Source organism: Varroa destructor, unplaced genomic scaffold (assembly GCF_002443255.2).
Source record: "Varroa destructor unplaced genomic scaffold, Vdes_3.0 BEIS01000006.1, whole genome shotgun sequence".
Lineage (NCBI taxonomy): Eukaryota > Metazoa > Arthropoda > Arachnida > Mesostigmata > Varroidae > Varroa > Varroa destructor.
In genome coordinates this window covers 12,417,158-12,441,105 of record NW_019211459.1, presented here as the reverse complement: position 1 = coordinate 12,441,105, position 23,948 = coordinate 12,417,158, and the positions used below count along the sequence as shown (strand labels likewise).

The following is a 23,948-nucleotide window of genomic DNA, read 5'->3' as shown; positions in this document are numbered from 1 at the left end:
GTATGTATGTATGTATGTATGTATGTATGTATGTATGTATGTATGTATGTATGTATGTATGTATGTATGTATGTATGTATGTATGTATGTATGTATGTATGTATGTATGTATGTATGTATGTATGTATGTATGTATGTATGTATGTATGTATGTATGTATGTATGTATGTATGTATGTATGTATGTATGTATGTATGTATGTATGTATGTATGTATGTATGTATGTATGTATGTATGTATGTATGTATGTATGTATGTATGTATGTATGTATGTATGTATGTATGTATGTATGTATGTATGTATGTATGTATGTATGTATGTATGTATGTATGTATGTATGTATGTATGTATGTATGTATGTATGTATGTATGTATGTATGTATGTATGTATGTATGTATGTATGTATGTATGTATGTATGTATGTATGTATGTATGTATGTATGTATGTATGTATGTATGTATGTATGTATGTATGCATGTATGATGTATGTATGTATGTATGTATGTATGTATGTATGTATGTATGCATGTATGCATGTATGCATGTATGTATGTATGCTAAGTACGTTAATGTTAATTTAGTTTAAAAATAAATGTAAAAATAAGTTTGCAAAATCAGCGTTAATATGCACTTCTCCCGAAGGTTGTTGACAGCATTGTATTTAGGCTATGTTAAGCAATTAAAGGTAATTATTGCAAATGTTATGTTTTTGCGCATTTTGATAGGATTTTGCGCTGTGTTATCTGGCGCCATCGATTCGGCGTACGTGATAAATGGTGCAGCGACCTCCCTGTAGTTGAAGGACCTTTCCATGATTTATACGGTTGTTAAGCCAATTGTAAAATAAAAAAGACCATCAACTTCACAATTCAATGTTCTATAACGCTGTTTCCCGATCTGCATTAATGGCAACAATTAAATTACTTACTTAAGTGCCTCGAACACCAAAAACTGAGATAGGGTCACCGAATTTAAATAAAAACATCGAAAATTCCTATGTTCCCAGACCCATACGAGAACTACGCGAGACACAGATTGTGTCAACTAGAACTCGGATTGAATTTAATCGTCCGAACTATTTTAACACGCCATGGATGAGTATTAAACGCCAAAAGGTCATAACATCTGAAAGCTTATAAATTTAACAATAATCTACTACTACTACTATGTTAGTTATGTTAATTAGACGCTAATTTGTAATGTAATATATTCAGATAGAGATACCTATAGATGACATTCAGACTTTCTGAGCAAGTTTAATCGCCCTCTAGTCCAAGTCTCTTATTTTAAATTGAACTTTGAGACTGCACTAACTTTGTCCTGACCGACCTATGTAGAATCGCTTTCGTGTCATCTGCATGCAATTAGCATTCTGTTGCCGTTTCCACATCAATGGCAGACAGCTACTGTATCGTAATTATTCAATTTGTTGCTTTACAAATATCGTTTCAAAAGTACGTGGTTTCAACGTGAACAAAAAAAAAAAACAGTAACAGGTTGTAACAATCACAAAACAGTTTTGTCTACAGATTTGCCACAGGATCTACCCGAACGTAATCTGTGCAACACTTGCTGAACGGCAACACTTTTTAGCTGGGTCCTAAACATTACGTTGGCCCGTGATTTTTCACTCGGATATTGTAACTATGCCACAGTTTGCTGAGTATTAGTACTAAGATAGTTGTGTAAAATTTATGACAAGCATCACATTTGCTCATACGTATTCTGTTTGTCTCGTCTAAAGAGCGTGGTTTTCTAGCAAGGTCGAATCGAGATCATCTGTTACTTTTTCAGAGGTGGACAGCTTGGACTAATCCGTTATTGCAACCCAGACATTTGCAGCTACGAAGTATTTCGGTACAGGCTACCTAATATCGCTGCTTTTGAACTCACCCCAGCTGTATTTTTCTTACCTAACTTTCATCTTCCTAAAGTAGGTGTGCAATTCCTATCGACAGGTCAATTTCTTTCGATGAAAATCGGTTGCTGCTAGGCCTGATCTGCACACCTTTGCTTACCGCTGCTACTGCCGGTTAGGTACATAAAAGCTCTTCCCATGTTAGTAAGTAACGCAGCTGTTTTCTATTCTTAGGGACACATCGTAGTCTAGGTTTCAACCCGGGCATAGACACAGTTCGTCTTGTGCTGGGAATCGGCTATCTGATCGAGTGCCTAACGGCGATAGCGGACGTAAAACTCGAAATACAGAGATATGCTCACGCCACCGCAGTCCTTTCGCTAGTTGAGACCCTTCGTGTCCTGTACAAGTGCAAAATCGGCACATCGATCGACGTTCGCCTATCGCCACTAACTAGCAGCTCGATAGAGAGAGCTGCGCTGATAGCGTTCATCCTTACCTTAATTGGACCAAGTCGACCGTTGTGGTTTAGACAAACACTGTTTTGGCATTTTGCTGGTTTTTGTCGCTGGCTTAATCAGCCGTTGGATACACGGTCCGTATAGTGATTTACTGCAGTCACCGCTCTTTATGTATGGCTGTTGTGGCCACTGGCGTTTCAAATAACGACGCAAGCCGCTAGTCACAATTCATGTCGCTTGATATGTCGTGGTGTTACGTTCCGCGGCGAGCGGCAACAGCTGCCATCGCGACAACAGTGTTAGCGGCGCTAGTCAGATCTGTGGATCAGACAAACAGACAGCTCGGAGTACTCAGTTGCCCCTCCAAGCTTCTCAGGAGCGGCGTTTGTCCGTCTGTGCATGACACCTAGCTGTCTGCGTGTTCTTTGTGCAGTACCGAGTGCGAATGAGCTAGATCGGCCGGGGATGCAGTTGCTTGTACTAGAAGATCTGAATCTACGGCTTTCAGAAAAAGCTGATTTGTGAAAGCAATCGTAATACTCAACTAGTCAGTTCCGAATCCTACCTACTGAGATTGCTGCGACACCTAATTGGGTCGAACAGATGATAAACGAGAGATTTTCTTAATTTTGCTGCGTACGTACGTATGGATGGTCTATGTGTTGTATCTGCGCGATGTGCGTGAGCGTGTCCATCTAACCTTGGCTGGCTATGGACTCGATGCAAATCAAACTTTGCTGAAACTGTGAGTTTTATTTATTGAGTTTAAGGGTAAAATTCATTGAGCGTATCGTTCATAGATAGCTGTGGGAATAGATGTCAACAATTACCATAGATTTGCTAGTATGGCTGTTTAAGGTCTGCAGTGATCGATTGTCTGCCATTGAAGGAATGGCATATGGCAGCGCATCAGTTATACGGCCTTACAAATAAGTTTTTCGGCAAACTGGGTCCCTGTAGGTGCTATTCTTGCTAAAATATTCAAATGCTATTCTTTCGAAAATATTCAAGGGAATGCGATACAATCTATATATTATATTATTAAAGACTTATTGATAGAGCAAATATTCGAATTTACTATTGCTTGAATGAACTTGATTAAGGGTCAACGAAACTTTTGGCAGGTTTCGTTTAGAAGTGCAAATAGTTCGTGAACCAAATTCTACTTTTGCAGACAGCTGCTGACTTTAACAGGCGCTTCTAGCCAGGCATCGATCTTAGAATTTTCATCACTCGAAAGTTAAACATTTGAGACTTTCGGCTGAACGTCGTCTTGGTAACTGTGGTCGTATATTATCTTTCCAATGTGCTGCTTGATGAGAACATTAAAAACTTATAGTCTAGTGTCAACCCAGGTAAGCTATGTCGCTGCCGTTACCGGTAGCCAGTCGTGTGAGAACCTTCAAATATTTCTATGTTTGGGCACAACGATTCTTCAGATCGACGCATGGCATGGTAGGAAGCGGCCCAGGTATTTTTTGGATGAAGCAGCCAGTTTTACGGCCAACGTCACGTCGATACGCGAGTGCTCTCACGTCCGACGGAAGTTGACTTCGATTATGTCTATTTCGTTCGATTCTACTCGAACGTGACTTTATTATGCTTATCATTATTACTATTGTCGCTTCGGTAAAGAAGGTCAGCTGTGTTATCCAATAGAAGTTGCTTGGTAGGAAAATGTTTCCGGGTTGACGCGGTGCCAACGTATCTGCCTACAAAACTTGAAAATATACTACGTGACCTATTGGTTGAAATCTTGGACTACGCACGTTTGTTTTGTCGTAAAGGTCCGATAAACTTATCGATACAACGCTAACTGCTAGGGCACGCAGCTGGAAAGAGCAGATGTAATAAGCACTTCGTCATTATGAGGCGTTTCAAAGACCTCTTTATGAAAAATAATTAGACCACGTTTTTGTCAGTTGCTAGAAGTCGGATAAATCCATTCATATTTAGGTAAATCACAGAAAGTTAACTTTGTACATAATCTCCAGTGAAACTATTATTCACGAAAAAAAAAAAGCTCTACGGAAATAAGCTTCTAGACAGACTCAAAAACAACGGCTACGAGAAAGCATAGCTGTAGGCTTCGAACGACGTAACTTACATGTATGAACTTTTGCTTATCATGTGTACAACTTCGGGGGCTTCCCTTGGCTGAACCCACATGAGCCGCTGCATTGTTGACAATTGACTTGCAGTGTGTTTAGGTCAACGTACGTAACCATTTTATGATATGTTTGCATCCTATATGGTTCCTAAAATGTGTTGTAACATAGCAATTCACGAAACAGTAGAGGTTAAACTGGCGTCTTTCTGCATATTGCTAGGAAGCTCAGGGTAGGCAAATGTCCTGGCATTAAAATCATGAAAAAAATTATCCTCATTCATTTTACGCGTATTCTGTGGTGGAACACTGATAAATCGATGTGCATATTACGCACAAATTGTTTAATCGTCACAAAGAAATCGTTTATATCGTTGTTACTAATCGGACCTGGCTGTTTTTTATCGCGATTTCGGCATAACATGACGTCACCGTCAGTGGCTGAGCCAGATTATAGATTCGTGTGAATGGAACTGCAATTGACGTATCACGGAACGCTTGTGACTTCGCGGGTAATGAACGACGTAAAAATTTCGATAGCATCTTTGCGATTTTGGATCGGCGTTCGTGAAGCCTATCGCACTGAAGTCATTAAATCGAATGGATTTTGCCAAGGATTATCAAGCACTAAAGTACTATTATGTTTGTATACATACGTTCGTATAGGCTAGTTAGATCGGCATTTATTTAAATATCCGCTTGTCTAGATGGCGGCACAAGCGAAAATCTTCAAGGTGTCTCCTAATATACAACGATACGTCGTAACAATGGACTGGACTAGCCACGCATGTGCCTCAACTTTGAAGTTGACGAATTTATGAATGTTGACTCACAAATTCGTCAACTTCAAAGCCTCTAGGTAAAGCTAGTCGCTCGACAGCATCTACTTTCGGGTTCGTGAAAACGTTTTGACATACTTCGTGGAAGGCTTCTAATTATCCTGAAATCTGGACGAACTGTACCTATTTCGAGGCCTGCCATGATTGCAGACGCGCGCACCTACGTAGTTTTCTATTGCCTCTATTGCGTTCCATCGATAGCCATATCTGCCTTCCAACGGGGATTTTTCGGTTCCAATGTAAAGCATGCAACGGAAAGCCCGGCGTATTTTAACTAGAGCTTTCTTTACTCTGTCGCTTGAACTCTGCAAGCGTAAATTGACTTTATTGATTAAGCTTAACTATCCTTATTTGATACTTGACATGCACGTGTTTTGCCATACAGTATCTGAATAGATGGTTTCCAATTTTTCGGTTAGAACAGCCGTTAAACGCTCCCGCAGATGGTTGACTCCTGCCGGCACGAAACGAAGTGTGTCGTCTGCGTCCGGTTTCGCATTTAGCCTACGGCGTGAAGTTAATCGTAGAGTGGGAAACGTGCGCGTCCAAACAGCTCAGATTCTCATTTTCTCGGATACGTTCCTTGGGTTAATCAATCAAAACGACCAGTCACAAGAGAAACGCGACAGAGAACATTCGTTCAGGGCCTTAGGCAGATTTATGTAAAAAGGAAGGTCGTCGGAGAGTTTATCAAACAGCCTGAACAAGCTTGTTGGGATATTTGGAAAGCCACAGCCTAACAGTACACCTAAGTACGACATACGACGGCACCGAGCATGAACAGAAAGACTAAAGATCGTGCTTAAATGGGTACTGGCGTAGTCAACGGTTGGACTTTTGATGGTTGGTTCTAAAGCGATTTGGTTGACCGGTGCCCATAATTAGACCCGTAGAATGGTAGGTTCGACGGTGACGATCGTGCATAAATGCGTTTGCCTACGCCTCCTGAAAATGCTTCACAACTGTGGGCAATAAGTAAATAGAAATGAAATCATCATGTAAGGAAGGAGATTACAAGTGGCGACAGCCACTTGCTTTCGCTACTGTATGACATGAAACCTTGAATTGAATTAGTCAGGAAATTTAATTATACAATATTCCCTATTAGACCATCCTTCTTATTCCTATAATGTATCATAATCGAAGTCGTTCACACAATGGCGGACCGTGTCGATTTCAGGTTTCTATTCAAAAGGAGGCTGGCCGTGCGGTGCGCCAGCAGCGGCCCCACGGGGCCCGCGCCGTCTGTCACCCCCTCGTGGTTAATCAACATGCGGCCGCTAGATGCGTTGTTCTACCAGCAAGGCCGGTTAGTCGCTGCACACCCATGGGAGGTAAGTGGTATAACTTGACAAGCGCTGGAGGCAACACAAAACTTAGGTAGGCAGTTTCGTGCCACGATTTTTCCGCCTGTATAATTGGGTTCCGTTCAGTTTTGCACGATGTGCTTCATTAGTCTAAATTGGCTGATATTCAGACCATTAAACAATGTATCTCACATTTCCCTTTCACGCAGCGTAAACAGGTTTTACAGTGTTACAATTTAGGGCTTCCCCTGTCGATAGCAGTCCCAGGAGTTCAAACCTACGAAGCAACTTTCTATGCTTGAAACCTAGGTCTGTGCCGTATGGATTGAGGCATTTCAAATGAAGGGTTGTAAATTTTTACAGATCGGAAAAAACTGCAAATGCAGGCAATTACTTTGTGTCCAATTCGGAAGAACTATATATATTTGTGCTTATCACGATAGATCTTTTAAATTACATTAGGGCCCCTACGGTCACAATTTATCTAACTATATTAATCCTGAAGCAGGAGTAGCGTAGGAAGAGCAAGTGTATCCGTTGATTTTTAAATTCTGTTACCGATCTGAACATTTTACTAGGATATAATACAAAGTCATTATATCAGACATAGCTTGTTACATATTTTTTGACTTATTGCCGACTCTACCCTTTTATTAGTCTTCTTCTCACGCAATTTTAGCTCTTATTTTTTTCTATTTCTATTCTATTCTATTCTACTACGAATCTTTATCCCAGCTGCGTACTAGATTTGAACTCCATGCATGAGTTCTTGGGATAGTTTGACAATTTCCGGACCTTTCTAGAGTGAACCTGAAAAGTCTTCATAGCCCGAAATGAAGCATATACGTCTTCTGATTTGTCTTAATTGCCACTAGATCCGTTTGTCTTCTGAGGCAACCCTACTTCGATTAACAAATTAAAAAGAGTATAGAAGAGCTGTTGTTGTTAATTGCCATGTATTTCAATCCCAACGATACAAATCAGATTGATTTTAGTTTGCCTTTTTTTGATTATAGATTACTGCGTGCATACATACGTGCAATGTGCAAACAAACGCGACAGCTTTCAGTTGATAGGTACTTTAATGTATACGTATAACCAGAGAAGAGGTTTGACTTGAAAATGATATACATAGTATTAGCGGTGATTGATGAACAGGTAATGATCCGGGATTGATTTTTTTTTGAAGCGTCACTTAATTTAGTTGAATTCCCGAGCGAAGGGGCTAACTTGTTTATGTACGGATAGGACATAGACCCCGATTCAGCTTTATAATGTTTGGGACAAATCAACGACGAAGGCTCCGAGCTACGTTATCATTAGAATCAAACATTGATTTAGGTGCATAGACGGGCCAATCTATGAATGTGTCGGCGGTATTGACGGCCAGGAGTGACGAATTCGTCTAACCTAAAAAAAAAATCTTGTGACATCTATCCGAATCCATTTCCTGATGTGGTTGTCTCATGGTTTAATCTGTGGACATTTCAGAACTACTTTCCTGAATATCGTAATACTATGTTTTACTACCTGTAACAATTGGGTGTGTATGGATTTAAAGATGCCGAAATGTTTTTCGGTTGTTCAGCGGTTTTCTAAACGATCTTACGCACTAAGGACCTAAAAAAATCGTCTATGCGCTTGAGCAATGGTAGATAACAAGGTCCAGGTGTCAGATAGCTGCCATAACCATATATATATATATATATATATATATATATATATATATATATATGTGGTATTTAGTAAATCGATTTATTCGACCGTATCTAATAATTGTCTTCAGGTGATCGTGGCAGCACTAACGTTGATGATAACTCTTGGGCTTACCGCTTCGAACATTGGCTATCCGTCGGCTTCACTACGCTCCCGTGAAGGTACGGATAATTGTAAAGATGTACAATAACTGGAGTCCGCTGGGTTTTATTGATGTTTGCCACAGAAAGACATTTTCTCTTTATAGAGGATCACCAGTGAGTGATAGATATATTGACTAAATATATAAATACTAAATAAAACATTTCGAATGTAAGCGAGGACGGAAAGAGATCTGGCGTAGTATACAACAGCTGTTTTCTCCGTTTAGTCCCACAATATGTTAGTTTCTCTCGGAATCACCGATGTTATGGCTGGCTTCTGGCGTATGTATTTACATGAGTTACTGTCACTGAGTTCTGTACAAAGGACCTGTATTCTTGTAGCTTAGTTTGTCTAGGTCTTTATTATGATACGTTCCTGCACATGGACAACAATGTGGAAACAACGCATGGTCAGAGCTACCTTCGTCCGCTTTAGCTGCGCCAAATAGCGACAGGTGCATGTAAATAAAATAAAGCAAATTTCATCAGATACCTATTACTTTGTGTTTGCAGGTAGCAGTGGAGTTAGTTCAGAGCTGCACGCGGTCATTGTTTTAGGCGCATTACTATACGTGGCACATCAGCTCAAAGCGTTACGATGCTGTCGGCAAAAGGTCATCTTGGCAGCGATAGCATACGCACTATTCTCCGTGCTGATCCTCGCGGGCACTCTCGTTTGCCTTTTCGGACGAACGTTTGCACAAGTCAAGTAAGCATAGCTTTGTATCGGACGAGCCTTGACGGGTTTTCTTGTACCATGGTCACACATGATTGAGGAGCGGTGCCACCAGGCCTGAATGTAATTGATGGAATTGTTAATCGACAGTCGAGTTTGAGGGAAATAGCCCGTGACGTCGGAGTGTTGCCGAGAAGGCCTAACGTGTATTTCATCAATGCATATACATAGTATATAGAATTGTTCAGATTATTGTGCCGATAAGTAAAATGGGTCATGATTTAAAATCAAAAAAAAAAAACAAATTAGATAACTTGTGGTTTTTTTTTACGATTAGATGGTGTTACGTCGGGACTCGCGCGCCCATCATCTGAAGTAATGTTTCACAATAATACCTGAATACTGAACTGCCCACATGAGGTGCGTTTACGCCAATATATAATGACAGATCTGCTTATTTTGTTATTGTTTGCTTTCCAGGGATGCGTTACCGCTATTTGTGCTTCTTCTGGACCTCGGTAAAGCCTCTAAATTAGCTCAGCACACAGCAACGCACGCAAATGCACAGGTAGTGTAAATGTGCTCGATTTTAAACGGGCGTCGCTTTAATGCGATTTGAAAAATTGATGTGTACGTAACAATGACGCTATTAGTCCTTTTATCTGGTGGTCCTTTTTTTTAGTAAGCCGTCCAACGGATGCTTGCCATATAGCGGCTAAAAACTGTTCCAGTATGATTTGACACTGATCTGTTGAAAAGTTTGAAATCTATACTAAGGCGTGTGTGTAAGTTCTAGACTAACCGATTTAATAGCTACAGCCAAGAGCAAAAGTCCTTGTTTTATATACAACAGTTTTTTATTCATATTGCCACTAAACATTATCGTTTACGTCACAGGACGGTGTAGGTGACGCTATCGGGGAGGGCCTAGCAACACTTGGTCCTGGCCTGACGCTGGACACTCTCGTGGAGACTCTTGTGATAGGCGTTGGCGTTGGCAGTTCCTCAGGGGTGGGCTCGAGTTCGGGCCTCGAAAGCCTTGCCATTTATGCTGTGCTTTCGGCTCTAATCACCTATGCTGTGTTCTTCTCATTTTACCCTGCTCTCCTCGCACTTCTATTCGAGGTAAGCGGCTATAGACCCCGCTCGTGTTATATATGACCACGAAACTGGGTTAAGTGTAAATGTGTCTTGGAAAGTAATGCGTGCCAATCTCAACAAGTATAATCGTGGCCAACTGAATCAATTAACCCATCATATTGTAGAACATGGTACTAGTCGACCGTTTGTTTGATACACACCGCTCACATAACATAGACTTTCTGAAGATTTCTCGCCATGACGCCAGGGCAACGAAGAACATTTCTAGTTAAAAGTTCAATGTTACATGAAGACAACGATTTTTTGATAATTTGTTTATCATTGTATTTTTGTCAAAAAATGTCAACGATGAATAGTTTACGTTACAACTGTTAGGGTGACACCCGTAGATAAAGCAGAGACAAGTATATTCTGTTATAGGAAATTTGATTTGTTCTACGTTCACTTCTCAGCAGTGATGACGCAACTCAAAAATTTTCTAGCTTAGAACAAAGACCTTGTAACAAGCGTTCTGTCCTGTTCAATATCGAAATATGCCCTTAATTTGTTGTAACAGTTCGTACTCGACCGAATGCAGTAGTCTTGCAGACCTGGGTTTTTTTTTTAAATGTAACTAGAGAAAGCTAGCTATTAGCCATCTTAAACCGCAACGACGACTTTTTAGGTTTATGAGAACTCTGACCTTATTTCCAAAAATTAGACCGTATCATTAGAATTGATTATACGTTACTTATGAAGTTCCTTGCTGTAACAGAAGTCTGCTAATAGAATGGAAAGCCTTAAGCTGAATCAGCTTATTTGTTATCAGCTTATCATTTGTTGTTTTTTCTTGTTCTGCATTGAAATAATAGGAGACGCCAATCGAAACAAGTGACGCCAATTCATCAGGAGAGGAAAACCAGTCAAATCCAGTTTTGCAAAGAGTTAAAGTTATTATGGTAAGTTCTAAAAGGTTCACAATTACGTGTCCTATATTCACACAAATTGTATAGTATTTACGTGTCGTTGGCAGGACTTGGAATAGCATCCCCTTGGTCTTTCAGCCAGGAAGCCGGTCACCTCAACTACCCCGTCAATATGCGTACCGTAGAACCCAAAAAAGCTGAATTTTTGGGCTTTTTTTTTTAATCGAATTTTCGTTTATATTCCACGCTTAGATATTAACATACTGCGTTGGGTAAGATTTTTAAAATTGTTTAACTTTATTTTTAAGGCAGTTCTTAGATGATATTTATAATAATCATAATAGGAACAACTGTGATTTACTTGATTAGTAAAAAACGGCCTTATGGTTGACATACGTGTGCATTAACTAATGAGCATTATGAGTGACAGCTGTCGGCACAAATCCGGCACTTTTTTGCTGCTAAAGTTGACAGTTTCTAAGGGCTAACATGGATATAAGGTAACCTGCATTCCGGACGTGCAGACGGAAATATATCGGACAAATATTTAGAGAGTCGCCCCTACCATCCAGACGTATGAGTCTCAATGATAAGACTTATAGCAAAAGCTATTGAAGACTCACTAAATCATCGTTGTATGTAAAAGATTGAGGCTGGTAGGAAAATCCGGTTCGTTGTAATGCTTCGTACCATCATCTTCATGCATCCATAAGTCCACTAAATAAATGTCCTGTTTCATTCATTCATTCATGTTCATTATTGTCAATTAAATACTATTCAGCAAATGGGTTTCGGTTCCTTCTTTGTCATTAAAAATGCTGATTGCCAGTAGACATCAAGTCAGGCCTTGTTTCGATTAACTCTTGCATTTTCCTTGAGCGGAAGCCTGTGCACGACTCAGCCTGAGAAGGATTCCAGCCTCGAGGTTCTGCATTTGAGAATTGCTTTTTGATAAATAAATTAACTAAATTTTAAAAAGTTGTTCTTCGTAGAGCAATTCAAAGCTTTCAAACACCACTGAAGGTACTGTGAAACTCTTTAGCCTTCAGTATTGGCTGGAGGATATAAATTTTCTCCATTGGCAGATTCGCATAGATGAAATTAAATATTAACTACTTGGTACCGTGATTTCTGAAAGTAAAGGAAGTCCTGTCGTCGACGGACTCTTTTCGTTATTGCATGTTTCTATCAAACATGTTTAACATACGTAACGCTTAGCGTAGGTGTTTTTAATTACATTACGAAATTCACTTGCTTCTTATGAAAAATGCCTACATACATATAACATAAATACATGTTAGTTCGTATCTACCTAAGGATTTTTTGACGACTTAAAAGCTATTTCTGTGAAAAAAGGTTTAACGTTACGTCGGATCGACACTGAGCAGCCAACCCGATCCACAATTGAGAAGCATGTACTTAAATCGCGGAAAACTGTCCCGTTTGAAAGTAGCTTTATGTACCAGCTTCTGAAAAATTCAGTCGGATCAAGATTCGTAACCATCTCTCGGGCTGCGTTAAGTCACCTATGCGCCTACTTCGAATGCCGGTATAAATAACGCGAATAGAAACGCATATGTCTAAAGCTCATGAAAAGGTGAACGGTTTCATTGAAGTCATCGCCTCGATGACTGTCTGTGACGCCATCTTGCAAGTCATTCCAACTTTAAGGTTGCGCGGCGGAACAAGCATCACCTTTTTTGGTTTCGCTGTTTAGCGGGTTGCTTGGCACTCGCCTCACTTTCCTCCTTGCTGACGTTACCGCGGGATAAACCTGAACCAGGTTAGGATAAAGGGTAATATTGCCACGGATAGGTATGTGCAGGTCGTTCGTTATGGCGAGTTCACCTTTTATTGTGTGCGAAAGCTTAGCGAAACAGCGGCTGTGTGTCTACTTTTGTTAAGACTAATCACTCTTGGAGCTGTAACTATAGCAACCCACTATGACCCAATTTTCATTCTCAATGATACTGACACATAGACATAACAAAGTGCTCAATAAAAAGACCACTGTATACTCGGTACTTCATTCACTCGCGCCGGATTTCCGAAGGTAAACTTTCTACGAATAAACGACGGAGACTAGGATTAAGAGTCTGGTATTCTTGATCGGATTCGAATTATTCGAAACTTCTTGGACTATGCCTCGCATCTCAATGCAGGAAATAGTACTTGTGAGGTCTGTCATGCCTTTTTATTCGAAGCTTGATAGTTGCCAAAGCACAGTGCTTCTATGTATATATATATATATATATACATATACATATGTATTATGTATGTGTATATATATTATTTATGTGTTTTTATACATCGCAGCATTATGCTTAGTGAATTATTTAGAACGATAAAAGAATAATGCTCAGCGGGCAATCAAGTGGACTTCTGAACCTTCTGATATGTCAGCGGAAATTGATTCCGACAATGTTTTCCTGGTAGCCGACTGCCAGTTATAAACTTTTGTTCCCTACTAATATCTTCGTCAGTCGATGCGCTATTCTATAAAAGACGAACAAGCTACAGGACAATCACGTCATAACTTCCGCGTACGGCCGCCAAACGGCTGTATCGCCCCCGACAATCCATTTCTCCGCCAACAATTTCTCTCTCTCTCTCTCTCTCTCTCTCTCTCTCTCTCTCTCTCTCTCTCTCTCTCTCTCTCTCGCAATATACATATATCATGTTCAAACCAGCTTGCTCCCTTCGCTTCATAGTCGTTAAATGGGAGAATGACAGTTTTAAACTATCAAGTAACAAAATTTCAGTTGGAACTTTTAGATCAGCTCGTTGATGATAAAGTCACGGTTTAATGCTAGCCTGTACGAATAAGTGGTACTCTTTTTCTTTGTGTCACCGCTTAGGTTCATAGTTAATAAAAAAAAAGAAGTATGAAGAATGACACACAGATATGGAACCGGGGCGAAGAAAATTTGGGACGATGATAGTGCGCGCGTTTTTGCAGGTCTATACGCGTGAAAAACGTGTAAAATTTTCGGTCACATACGTTATATACGCGTATATACGTACACTCATTAGAGGGTCTAAAGCGGAACACCCGAGTTTAGTCAACTACGAGCAGAATGATCACTGACAAAGCGGAAGTGGAACTAGCTACTTTATTGCTCTATAGCAAAAGAGACCGCTGTACGATGATTTTGTGATACGAACGAGGATCACCTCGTTCGTCGAGCGATAGGCGGTTCAGGACTTTCACCAGAGAAGAATGGTATTGAAACATAACAGCCATCAACGTAACAATGGCGTTGAAAAGCTCGAAACGAATTAAAAATAGAAAGCGGGTTTTACCGTATTACGCTTTTGTATTACTAATTTCTACCGTATTACTTTTTTGAGCCGCTCAGTCCTATTTATTATTCTCACTATACGATGCTGCAAGCATATTACAGGGTCCAACATTATAGTTCTGTAGATATAAGGCGCAATTGACTAACGACCTTACCCAATAATTGTGGTGAAATCTATATACCACATGTATGTGTGTCAATCTCTGTAATGGAGTATTTTAATTTTTTAAGAACAGGTTTGTTACTTTACCAGATGTGGCACGAGGAACCGTTGAAAATACATGTACACGAGACGAGCCTCTGGTTTATCTCGTGTACATGTATTTACAAAACGTCCCTAACCGTTCTTACCAGGCCTGAAACCTTTTCGGTTTTAAAAAATACAGCTTTTCGTTGGCTGAAAATATCAGAATGTCGTTAAAGTTATATCTTTAGAAGAAACCAACTTACAAAAAAAATTGTTCTCCGAATATATAAGCTACAAGTATGTCATAAGTACCGCTGATCTTATCTCGCTTACTTTAGCCTCTATCTGTGCTACGAGAGTTTTGTAATGACGTTTGATTCATTCTGAAGGCCAACTCGCTCCACAGGACACGCACTCAGATCAGGGCTCATCACAGAGTCGAGGTCTTCTCAATAGTGTCGACTAAATTTCAACTGTTCATTTTTTTATGTTCTTTTATGGCTATCCCGGAAATTAAATGCGCTGGAACATTGAATTCTATGGATAGCTAGAAAATATTAACATAGACCTTTCGAAAACGACGTGAATGAGCTTGTCATCATGGCTTTCTTTGTTACAATGTCGTTCAGCCTTTAGTGATTGTCTTGTAACGTTATCTAATGTTCGATTGTGACATATGCGTTTCTATGCTCGTGGAAAGCTTTCGTTCGCAAGCACCTCTTCGGTCTCCCTTCCTTGCCTCTCTATTTCCCCTTGTGGCTGTCTGCTTTTGCCTGGCTTTGTACCGTACGAAAATGAACATTCAACAAAGTTTACTGCACCCTTGTGCGTGCTGCATAGAACGGAAAATACTGATTTGATTGTTACGTCTAATCGATTTCCCAGTAAAACAATGTTTGATGTACAGAATTGATCAGTGATTCTAAAAGAGAAAAGGCAACTCCATGTTCGACGTTCCACGGTTGCCCACACTCGTCGAGTGCAAACCTATAGCATGGTATTACTCAACACTACTTGAAATAATTACTCCAGTATCGACGAACGGTTGTCCGAACGACGTGGACAGTCTGTCGACAGAGGTGACGAGGTGCACCGTACCGCTCACAACCGGCCACTGGTGTTTTCTTATTTGACTAGCGCAGCCTACCTCTTGTTGCCTTCATCTGTATCTTCGTCGTCTTTTTCGTCTTCATCGTTGTCCATGAACGGGGAAATGGACTCGCCATCAAGGAAAGCCATGAAGGCGGCTACCGCTACGGTAGCGGGTTCGCTTTGACGTCTAGCGCGGCTGGTCTGTCGTCCACAACCACTTTGCCGTTTGCCCGCAGCAAATAGTGTGGATAGTAGATGGCTCTCGCAGTAAACTTGTCTGAACGCCTGTCAAGCAATGCCTTCGATGTCGATCTGTTGAGGGTGCAGGGAGAAACTCCGTGCGTTCGGAGAAGTGCGCGATCCATGAAGCAATGTGGGCGTAAATAACGTACGCTAAACTAAACGGAATCGCATGCGGATATAAAAGAACAGTGTTCCAAGCCGTATCCTGAATGATTCGCAGTCTTGAGCGTGCGCACGTCGTCGTGTAGTTGCGGGGCCCCGTAATGTTTGCTGCTATGTGTACATACTATAAAGATTATTAGTGGAATTAGAGAATGGTATTGCTGGCCGGTAAACAGTAATTGTTCAGTGGGTCAAAAACTAGGTGCTGAGAACTTGCCCATAAATGATCATTGCGTTCAAGACGTCGTCGAACCACACAGATTCATGCTATTACTGTGCTATTTCATCTTTTGTTAATCTCAGCAAGAAATAGGCCTGGTCGAACTCTCCATTAGTGTGAAGTAAGTTCTGTATGTATGTGATTTTAGCTGCTTCAGAATGAAACGCCCTACGCAGTATGCATAGAGTTCCCCCAAACGCTTTGAAGCTGTTCGTGTGACTAAGACGTTTAGCAGTCAAATCTTGAATTGGGTATTCCCTATACTGTTCCTAAGTAAAAATGATCAGTCCAGTTAATGCCTTGCTAGCGAATGAAGTTCTCTTACAAATCAGAGTAGTTCGTCCTGTTTACTGTAACTACACGTATCGATAATGGCTGCACGGTGTTCCTGCGGCAAACGATGCTTGACAACAAGTTGATCTGTTTTTGTGTGACGCTGTTACAGAGTGCAGGTTTGATGGTTGTACATGCACACAATCGCTGTGCATCGCCGAACGGAATACCAACAAGTGGCTCCAACCAAAGTGCGCAGTCTTTCGCTGTTTCCTCGGAGAACACCGCAAGCGACTCAGAAGCACAGGCCTTGCCTGCACCACACCCAACCGCAGCAATGCCCAGGTTCGGAGAAGCCCGAGGCTTGACAGAAAGATCTAAGGAGTTTCACGTGATGTAGATTGTCGAGTAGTTACTGCTGTATGCGGAACCCGCAGCTATTAACCTGTATTTGTGGTGACCATTGTTGAATGACGTGCTGTTTGCAGGTTGTACGAACAGATTGCTGGAATAGGCAGTCCGACAGGCTGGTTTTGGTTAAGCATTGAGCAGGTCGTTATACTCGGTGTGGCCCTGGGCATTGCGGTCAAATACCTCTTCTTCGAGAGGCGTGCGCAATTAAAACAAGAGCTGGCGTCAGCGGCCATTGATCTCATTGAGGGTAGGTTCGGGTTTCGTAGCGTAGAAAAGATGCCACGTCTCGCGTCAAGATCGCCTACGCAGTTTAAAAAACCACATAGGACAGCACTAGCTTCGTCTACTTGTCTACACTTGCTTGAGGCTAACGCAGACAGATGACTTTTTAGATAAATCTTACCTATAGTCTGAATTGCTTGTTTGTCATATTGTTAGTACATGTATAAGAAGCGACTGTACAGGAAAATTTTATAGTTTGCCCTTGACAACTAGCTGATTTCTCGATTACTCAATTATACACTTCCCTTACTAGGGATCGACAAGACAAAGCTGCGAGGGTCACCTCACTGTGATGTGGCGCCAGATCGCAATCTACGTGATAGAGTACGCAAGATATCGTCTGAGCTCGAGGAGCGCAAAAGACCCTCATTTATGCTTGGAGCCGAAGATGGCGAATTCGACCGCGAAGACAAAATGGTTCAGACGGATCCGCCGTTTGTCGTGCACAGGTAACTGACAGCCATCTTTTTTCAAGTCTTTATGCTTCTTTATTGACAGCTAACTGAAACCAGAGGAGGCGATCTGACCCAGAGTATCACTCACAGCACACCAGCGATATAACACTAATCAATAGTGATTACGATACATACGATAAGATCTGCACGTGACTCTGCAGAGGGCTGTATTACTTGATGTTTCCCTTCAACTCCACCGTTCATGTGGCAATTAACATTTTGAAAAAAAGTTTGAAGTATCAGCTTGCTTGGCTACTGAAAACTAAGCTTAGTGAAAAAAAAAAACGAATAAAGCAAATCAATAAACTTAATTGCGCGAAAATGGAATGAAAACAAATCAAGACGTGGTTATCCAGTTGTAGCGAAGCGATGAACACACTTCAATGTCCAGTGCGGTTTTGGCGATCTTTAGAACTGACGCTTGGCGTACAATCCGTCCTTGTTATCACACGCGTCATTTATCAACGTCATTGACGCCGTTTCGTCGTCGGCCAGCGTGAGGAACACAATTAACCACCGTCAGTATTTTTATGTTGGCTCGACGCTTGAAGTCTGAAGCGGTAGGTAAATGTGTGTCTTTCTGCGAGTTGATCCTCATGAGAAAGCAGTAAGCAAACGTAAAAATTAAGAACCAACAAAGGTCTGTGAGTGTGACATCCATAATCTTATTTGCATATCTGACCTGTGTGTGGTACGAACTAGACGAACCTGGCATTTCTAATATTATATAGTTGTATTGTTTAACGCTCGGTTATCACCTGGCTTACACTGTAGAATATTCAAGTGTGAGCGAGGCGATCTAGCGAAGATCTAGACTTCAATAGAATTATTGACGTCTAGATCCTCTATGCGCAGCTTCGCAGTTGCACACCCTAGACATCTTCCCCGTCCCGACCAACGTGTCACCGCCGTTTTTTGTCTCTATTTCGTTAGTCGGCCTCAACCAGTACGATTTCTGTCGGACCTATCCATTCCGCGAGTGCATGTGTGTATAAATGCTATCAGAAAATCATCGCGTCCATCATGGCCCTTCCGGTGTTTTTTATGGGTTAGTTCCCGTTATTGCTATCAGTATTTTGTGCTCACTCGACTATCCTAGTAGCGTGTATATTTTCAATGGCTTCCTCTGCACGGACCGGCGTAGGGGAGGCAGTAATAGAAAAGGCGGCAACTACATCAGCAAGAAAAAACAAGCATACGGCGAAAATGAGCGTATGTATGCGTTGATGAGCGCAGTCCCTGTTCGATGTGGTTTTCCGCATCAAGAACTTGAGCAGTAGACGATGATGAATAGTACACAGTGCGTGCATCTTTTTACCCAGCGGATGTTTTGTATAGTGATCTGTCCAGAAAAACTCAGGGCACACATTGATGGGACGAGACACACTCGAACGCCACATGGTCGTTACCTTAAGAACTCCCAATCTGTAGAAACAAATAGTGATTATCGACGACGTGACGTTCGTAATATCGGACCTGCTTGGCATGAATCAGATCATCTAATTTTTGGAACGTGATAGGCGACGCTGCTCGCTTTAACCCAACAAATTGCAGCTGTTATTAATTAGCGTAAACTGGAGAATACTAAAGTAAATTGAGTAATGGCCGTCTACGCACTGTTCGTTGATAACAGAGTCCACAAACATTTGATATCTTATATGTTTATGGAAGGTTCTACAAAAAGTTCGAAGGGAAATAACTTGAGAAAATGTTAGATATTCATCTGTCCGTAAACGCCAACTGTGTGTCTGTGTAATCGAACAGGGAGATCGAAAGATCGTCATGGGGTACAGTTGCGCTACAACATCAGATGCCTTTGAATACCATAATGGCATGAACGACTGGGTTAAATGCCACGATAACCGTAAACAAGAGACTGGCAGACATACGGATAGCAAATAAAAATAGGAAAACAAGAAAGATCTACGACAATGTCCTTTTACGCCGTTCTTATTATTACATTAAAATATAAATATTATATTAAAACGTCCTTCATATTATACAAGTTCTATTTTTAGGACACGAGAATACGATTGACCAGAAGATTAATTGGAAACATATACGACACGAAGCCGGCTAATGTCGCCACGAGCACGGCTAAATCGAGAACAGAAACTTCGATTCGAGAGTAGCACATCTGTACATAAAAGCTGCAAAAAGCTAATTTACCCTTGCCTGTTGTTGCTTCTTCCTTTCCTTTGTTTACTTGACACGATAGTGATTCATCGGTGACATCGCCTATCACGCACGTTGTTGCAACAGATACTGAAGACGAATGTCCGTGTCGTGATATATCCGAATGTCTTGAACTGTTAAGTAAGGAGGGCGGATCCCACGAGCTCACGGACAAGGAGGTCCTCATGATGCTTGACAGCGGCCATATACCGGCGTACAAGCTAGAATCGGTGCTCGACAACCCTATCCGTGGGGTAGCCATTCGACGTCACGTCGTCGCCACCGAGGCGGCAGCTGGTCCGGTTCTACAGAAGCTCCCTTACCTCCACTACGACTACTCACTTGTAATGGGAGCTTGCTGTGAGAACGTTATTGGTAAGACCAGCATCTACCGAAACACATACGCTTTCAGTGGTGCAAGAAACAATACGTTCGCGATCATCCCATAAAAAGCAAATTCAAAAATACTACCCACTGATAATTAACAGTTGGAATTGTTCTTACAATAGTAGCAGTGGTATTCGAAACAAAACGGCAATGGTACTATGTACGGACTCGGCAGAATGCCGGTCTTCTAAATCTCTCGGCACCTTAGCCAACTTAAATAACACTCAGCTCTTAACGAGTAGCCATAATTCCGTATCTCCCATAGGTTACGTTCCAATACCTGTTGGTATTGCTGGCCCATTGTTACTCGACGGTCGCAAATTTTTCGTTCCCATGGCAACGACCGAGGGCTGTTTAATTGCATCGACAAATCGTGGATGTCGAGCCATTGCCAGGGCCGGTGGAGCATGCTCGGAGGTCTTCAATGAGGGTATGACTCGGGGACCCGTCATCAAGCTGCCAAGTGCCACCGAAGCCTCTAATATAACCAAGTGGCTGAGAAAGAAGGAGAACTTTGCTGAAATCAAACAGGCCTTTGACGCCACATCTCGTTTTGCCAGACTCCAGCGAATACAGACTCGAATTGTTGGTAAATACCTGTTCATTCGGTTCGTTTCGACGACGGGTGACGCAATGGGCATGAATATGCTATCGAAAGGCAGTGAAATTGCGCTCGAACGCTTGCGCGAGATCTTCCCCACTGTCGAGATAATCTCAGTATCGGGCAATTACTGCACCGACAAAAAGCCAGCAGCCGTCAACTGGATTGAGGGCCGAGGCAAGGGTGTCGTATGCGAGTCCGTCATTCCAGCGCGTCTGGTTAGCGAAGTGCTGAAAACGAGCGCGGCCGCCGTGGCTGAAGTGAATACCAGCAAAAACCTTATCGGCTCCGCAATTGCAGGATCAATCGGAGGATTCAACGCACAGGTATAAAAAATATATATAGGTTTTCTCGGTTCACCTCTATCTATATCTGCATTTCAATATCTAAAGAAAATATACAGTATATTTGGTATATTTAATTGATTCTCCCTATTAGATCTCCTTTTATCGGTGACTTTAGCCTATTTCACTTTTGTACCCAATTTTCATTTCTTATTTCTCCATTTTGCAGGCGGCTAATATCGTTACGGCAATATACATTGCCACTGGGCAAGACCCGGCGCAGAACGTAGGAAGTTCAAATTGTATCACCGTTGTTGAAAGTTGCGGCGAAAACAACGAGGACCTGTACATTTCGTGTACGATGCCGTCGATTGAAATCGGCACCGTTGGAGGTGGAACAATACTACCGGCGCAAAGCTCCCTTCTCGAGTTGTTGGGTGTTAAAGGCTCATCGCAAGATATGCCGGGCGAAAATGCGAGAACGCTTGCTAGGGTACGCTGGAACATTTTATAAAGCAGAGCTTCTTTAACCAAATCCGGAACAATCAAAATCCAACTTTGGCTCTTGTTTGATTGCCAGTTATGAGGCAGTATTATTACATATCCTATGATAGGCACCAAATCGCGAACACAACGCGTTGGTTTTGCTTACACTAACTGTTGATGCTACGGTTGTTATAGAATACGGCCCGAAATAGGTATTTTTAACTCGGCCTTTTCCGGTCTCTGGTATTGACTCGCAGGTTGTATGTGCTACCGTAATGGCTGGCGAGCTATCACTGCTATCGGCGCTTGCCGCTGGCCACCTGGTCAAATCGCATATGCGGCACAATCGTTCATCGATTAACATGAGCACTTCAACGTAGGAAGGTATGGCCGCATACACAGTGTCTTCCAAAGCGACTTCATCTGCCGAAACTCAGTGTCTTCTGTTTCCTTGCACACTGATAAACTAAACAAAAACAGGCATACATCGTATTACCGGCGCCGTAGTGCTTACTAAAATGTCCATTTCCCGGATGCTGTAGTTTCTGTCTATGACCACTTTTTACGACGAAAATTAGCCTCCGGTTGCTACAACGTCAACGGTTATCTATCTACATGTCGTATGCATCTTCGCTTAATAATGAATACCGGATAGCGCACGCTTAGTTGATAAACTCAGATGCAATAAATTGAATTACTGAAAACAAATAATATAACATACTCTTTCAAACCAAAGAAGGAGTACGTTCGCTATCATTCTGGGTGGCCCAGTGTACGCACTTGGCGCAGTGCATATGTTCAAAAATGATTCATCGGGACGAGCATGCTCCTGGGGCAACCTGTTCAGTTTTTAAAGAAGGACGACACGACGATACGACCTTCGTGCCGTGCGCTTGAAAGACGGAAGAAGATTTAATGTCGAAAAAAAAACAAACTGTACAAATATTATCTAAAGCATGCGCACATTTATAGATACGCGAACATTCAGCTATGAGGAAGTACAGACAAGACAAACACGGAAAATTTAATAAGAAGTAAACAAAAAACTTTGCATTCCAGCAAAGGTGACAGCACTATTTGATATAAGCGTGCTTTTTAAGTAAAACGAGTGCAATATGTTAGCTCCTATAGTAAAGGCGACAGTGACTGACTGCATAATTGACTTAAACGCATGAGAGAGTAGCTGCGTCGGCTGGGAGCTTCATGGAAAAGATTTGAGTGGATAGTACATGAAAACAATAGTAACGGCGCATACATACTTACTAAGAAGAAGCGCTCAGCGAACTGGAAAAACGAAAAGGGCAAAAATGGACGCGCGACGTATAGACTCGATATAGACTGTTAGGAACTACGGAGCCACGTTAAGGCTATAGGCAACGGAGGACAGGCGAGGGTTCTACATGCCGAAGCTGAACAATAATAGAACAACGAAATACGATCAACAGAGAGATAAGTCGCCTTTCATAGATTTTTTCAATATACGTGATATAATTTTAATCAAGCTAGAAAGCTGTTGCCACACCATGCATAGATAGTGGCTATAGCCATACATTGAGCTGTGTGCCCGTCAAGTCGGCGTGACGATAATACTAGTGCAGACGCTCAAATTCATTAAGGCATGTTTGATTTTACGAAATATAATATAGACACATGTATCACGAGGGCGAGTCACGCTCTGAGCACACTTTTTTGCTGACACTTTTACAAGTAATGATGATGACGATGATGATGATGATATGGACAACTGAGCAACACTCACAAAGTACCACACAGAGTTGACTGACATTAGCGTATACGTCTAACTGAAGCTAACGAGTATACACAAATGATGATCGAAGATGTTGAGTGTGATAAATAGTCTTATCTTCTATCTGTAGAAATAAATTGAAGTTTATTGGCACACGATTTACTAGTGGCCATGGAACGAAGTTAGATTTAAAACGGATCGCTAAATAAAACAAAAAAAAGACAAAACAATTGTTGAACCAGACAAATAAAATATCATAGATAGAAACGACGGCCATTGTTGACAAAACGGAACGCAAGTTAAACACATTCTCAAACACATAAATGACGAGCGGCTGGAGTGAAAAATCTAATGAAAGATAAATGCATTCTAGACGCAAATTTTCTATACTGTACAAAGATTTGGACAGGATCGGGAGAAATGACTGGCGATTGGGGCTCGTCCTGCTTTCAGTGGATCACCCACTGTTGAGCCAAAGGTCATTGTTCTCTTATTTGGTCCATTTTATTGAACTACTTATAT

At 41.5% G+C, this 23,948-nt stretch overlaps 1 protein-coding gene across 2 annotated transcripts in view; it reads left to right on the top strand.

Moving 5' to 3' along the window:
- Positions 1-23,942, top strand: part of Hmgcr (HMG coenzyme A reductase) — a 31,760-nt gene extending 7,818 nt beyond the window's left edge. Inside the window, exons 1-14 of one of the 2 annotated variants that reach the window (XM_022810677.2) lie at positions 2,440-3,067; positions 6,449-6,602; positions 8,362-8,452; positions 8,948-9,143; positions 9,591-9,678; positions 10,008-10,235; positions 11,063-11,149; positions 16,768-16,940; positions 17,084-17,256; positions 17,545-17,740; positions 19,965-20,296; positions 20,574-21,235; positions 21,423-21,686; positions 21,937-23,942. In XM_022810677.2, coding sequence (XP_022666412.1) covers positions 2,973-3,067; positions 6,449-6,602; positions 8,362-8,452; positions 8,948-9,143; positions 9,591-9,678; positions 10,008-10,235; positions 11,063-11,149; positions 16,768-16,940; positions 17,084-17,256; positions 17,545-17,740; positions 19,965-20,296; positions 20,574-21,235; positions 21,423-21,686; positions 21,937-22,059 — 2,862 coding nt within the window. In that variant the 5' untranslated portion in view covers positions 2,440-2,972 and the 3' untranslated portion in view covers positions 22,060-23,942. Of the gene's footprint in view, positions 1-2,439; positions 3,068-6,448; positions 6,603-8,361; positions 8,453-8,947; positions 9,144-9,590; positions 9,679-10,007; positions 10,236-11,062; positions 11,150-16,767; positions 16,941-17,083; positions 17,257-17,544; positions 17,741-19,964; positions 20,297-20,573; positions 21,236-21,422; positions 21,687-21,936 lie in introns of those variants that run through there. The other variant, XM_086992511.1, reaches the window with a different exon arrangement.
- Positions 23,943-23,948: the final 6 nt, after the last annotated feature.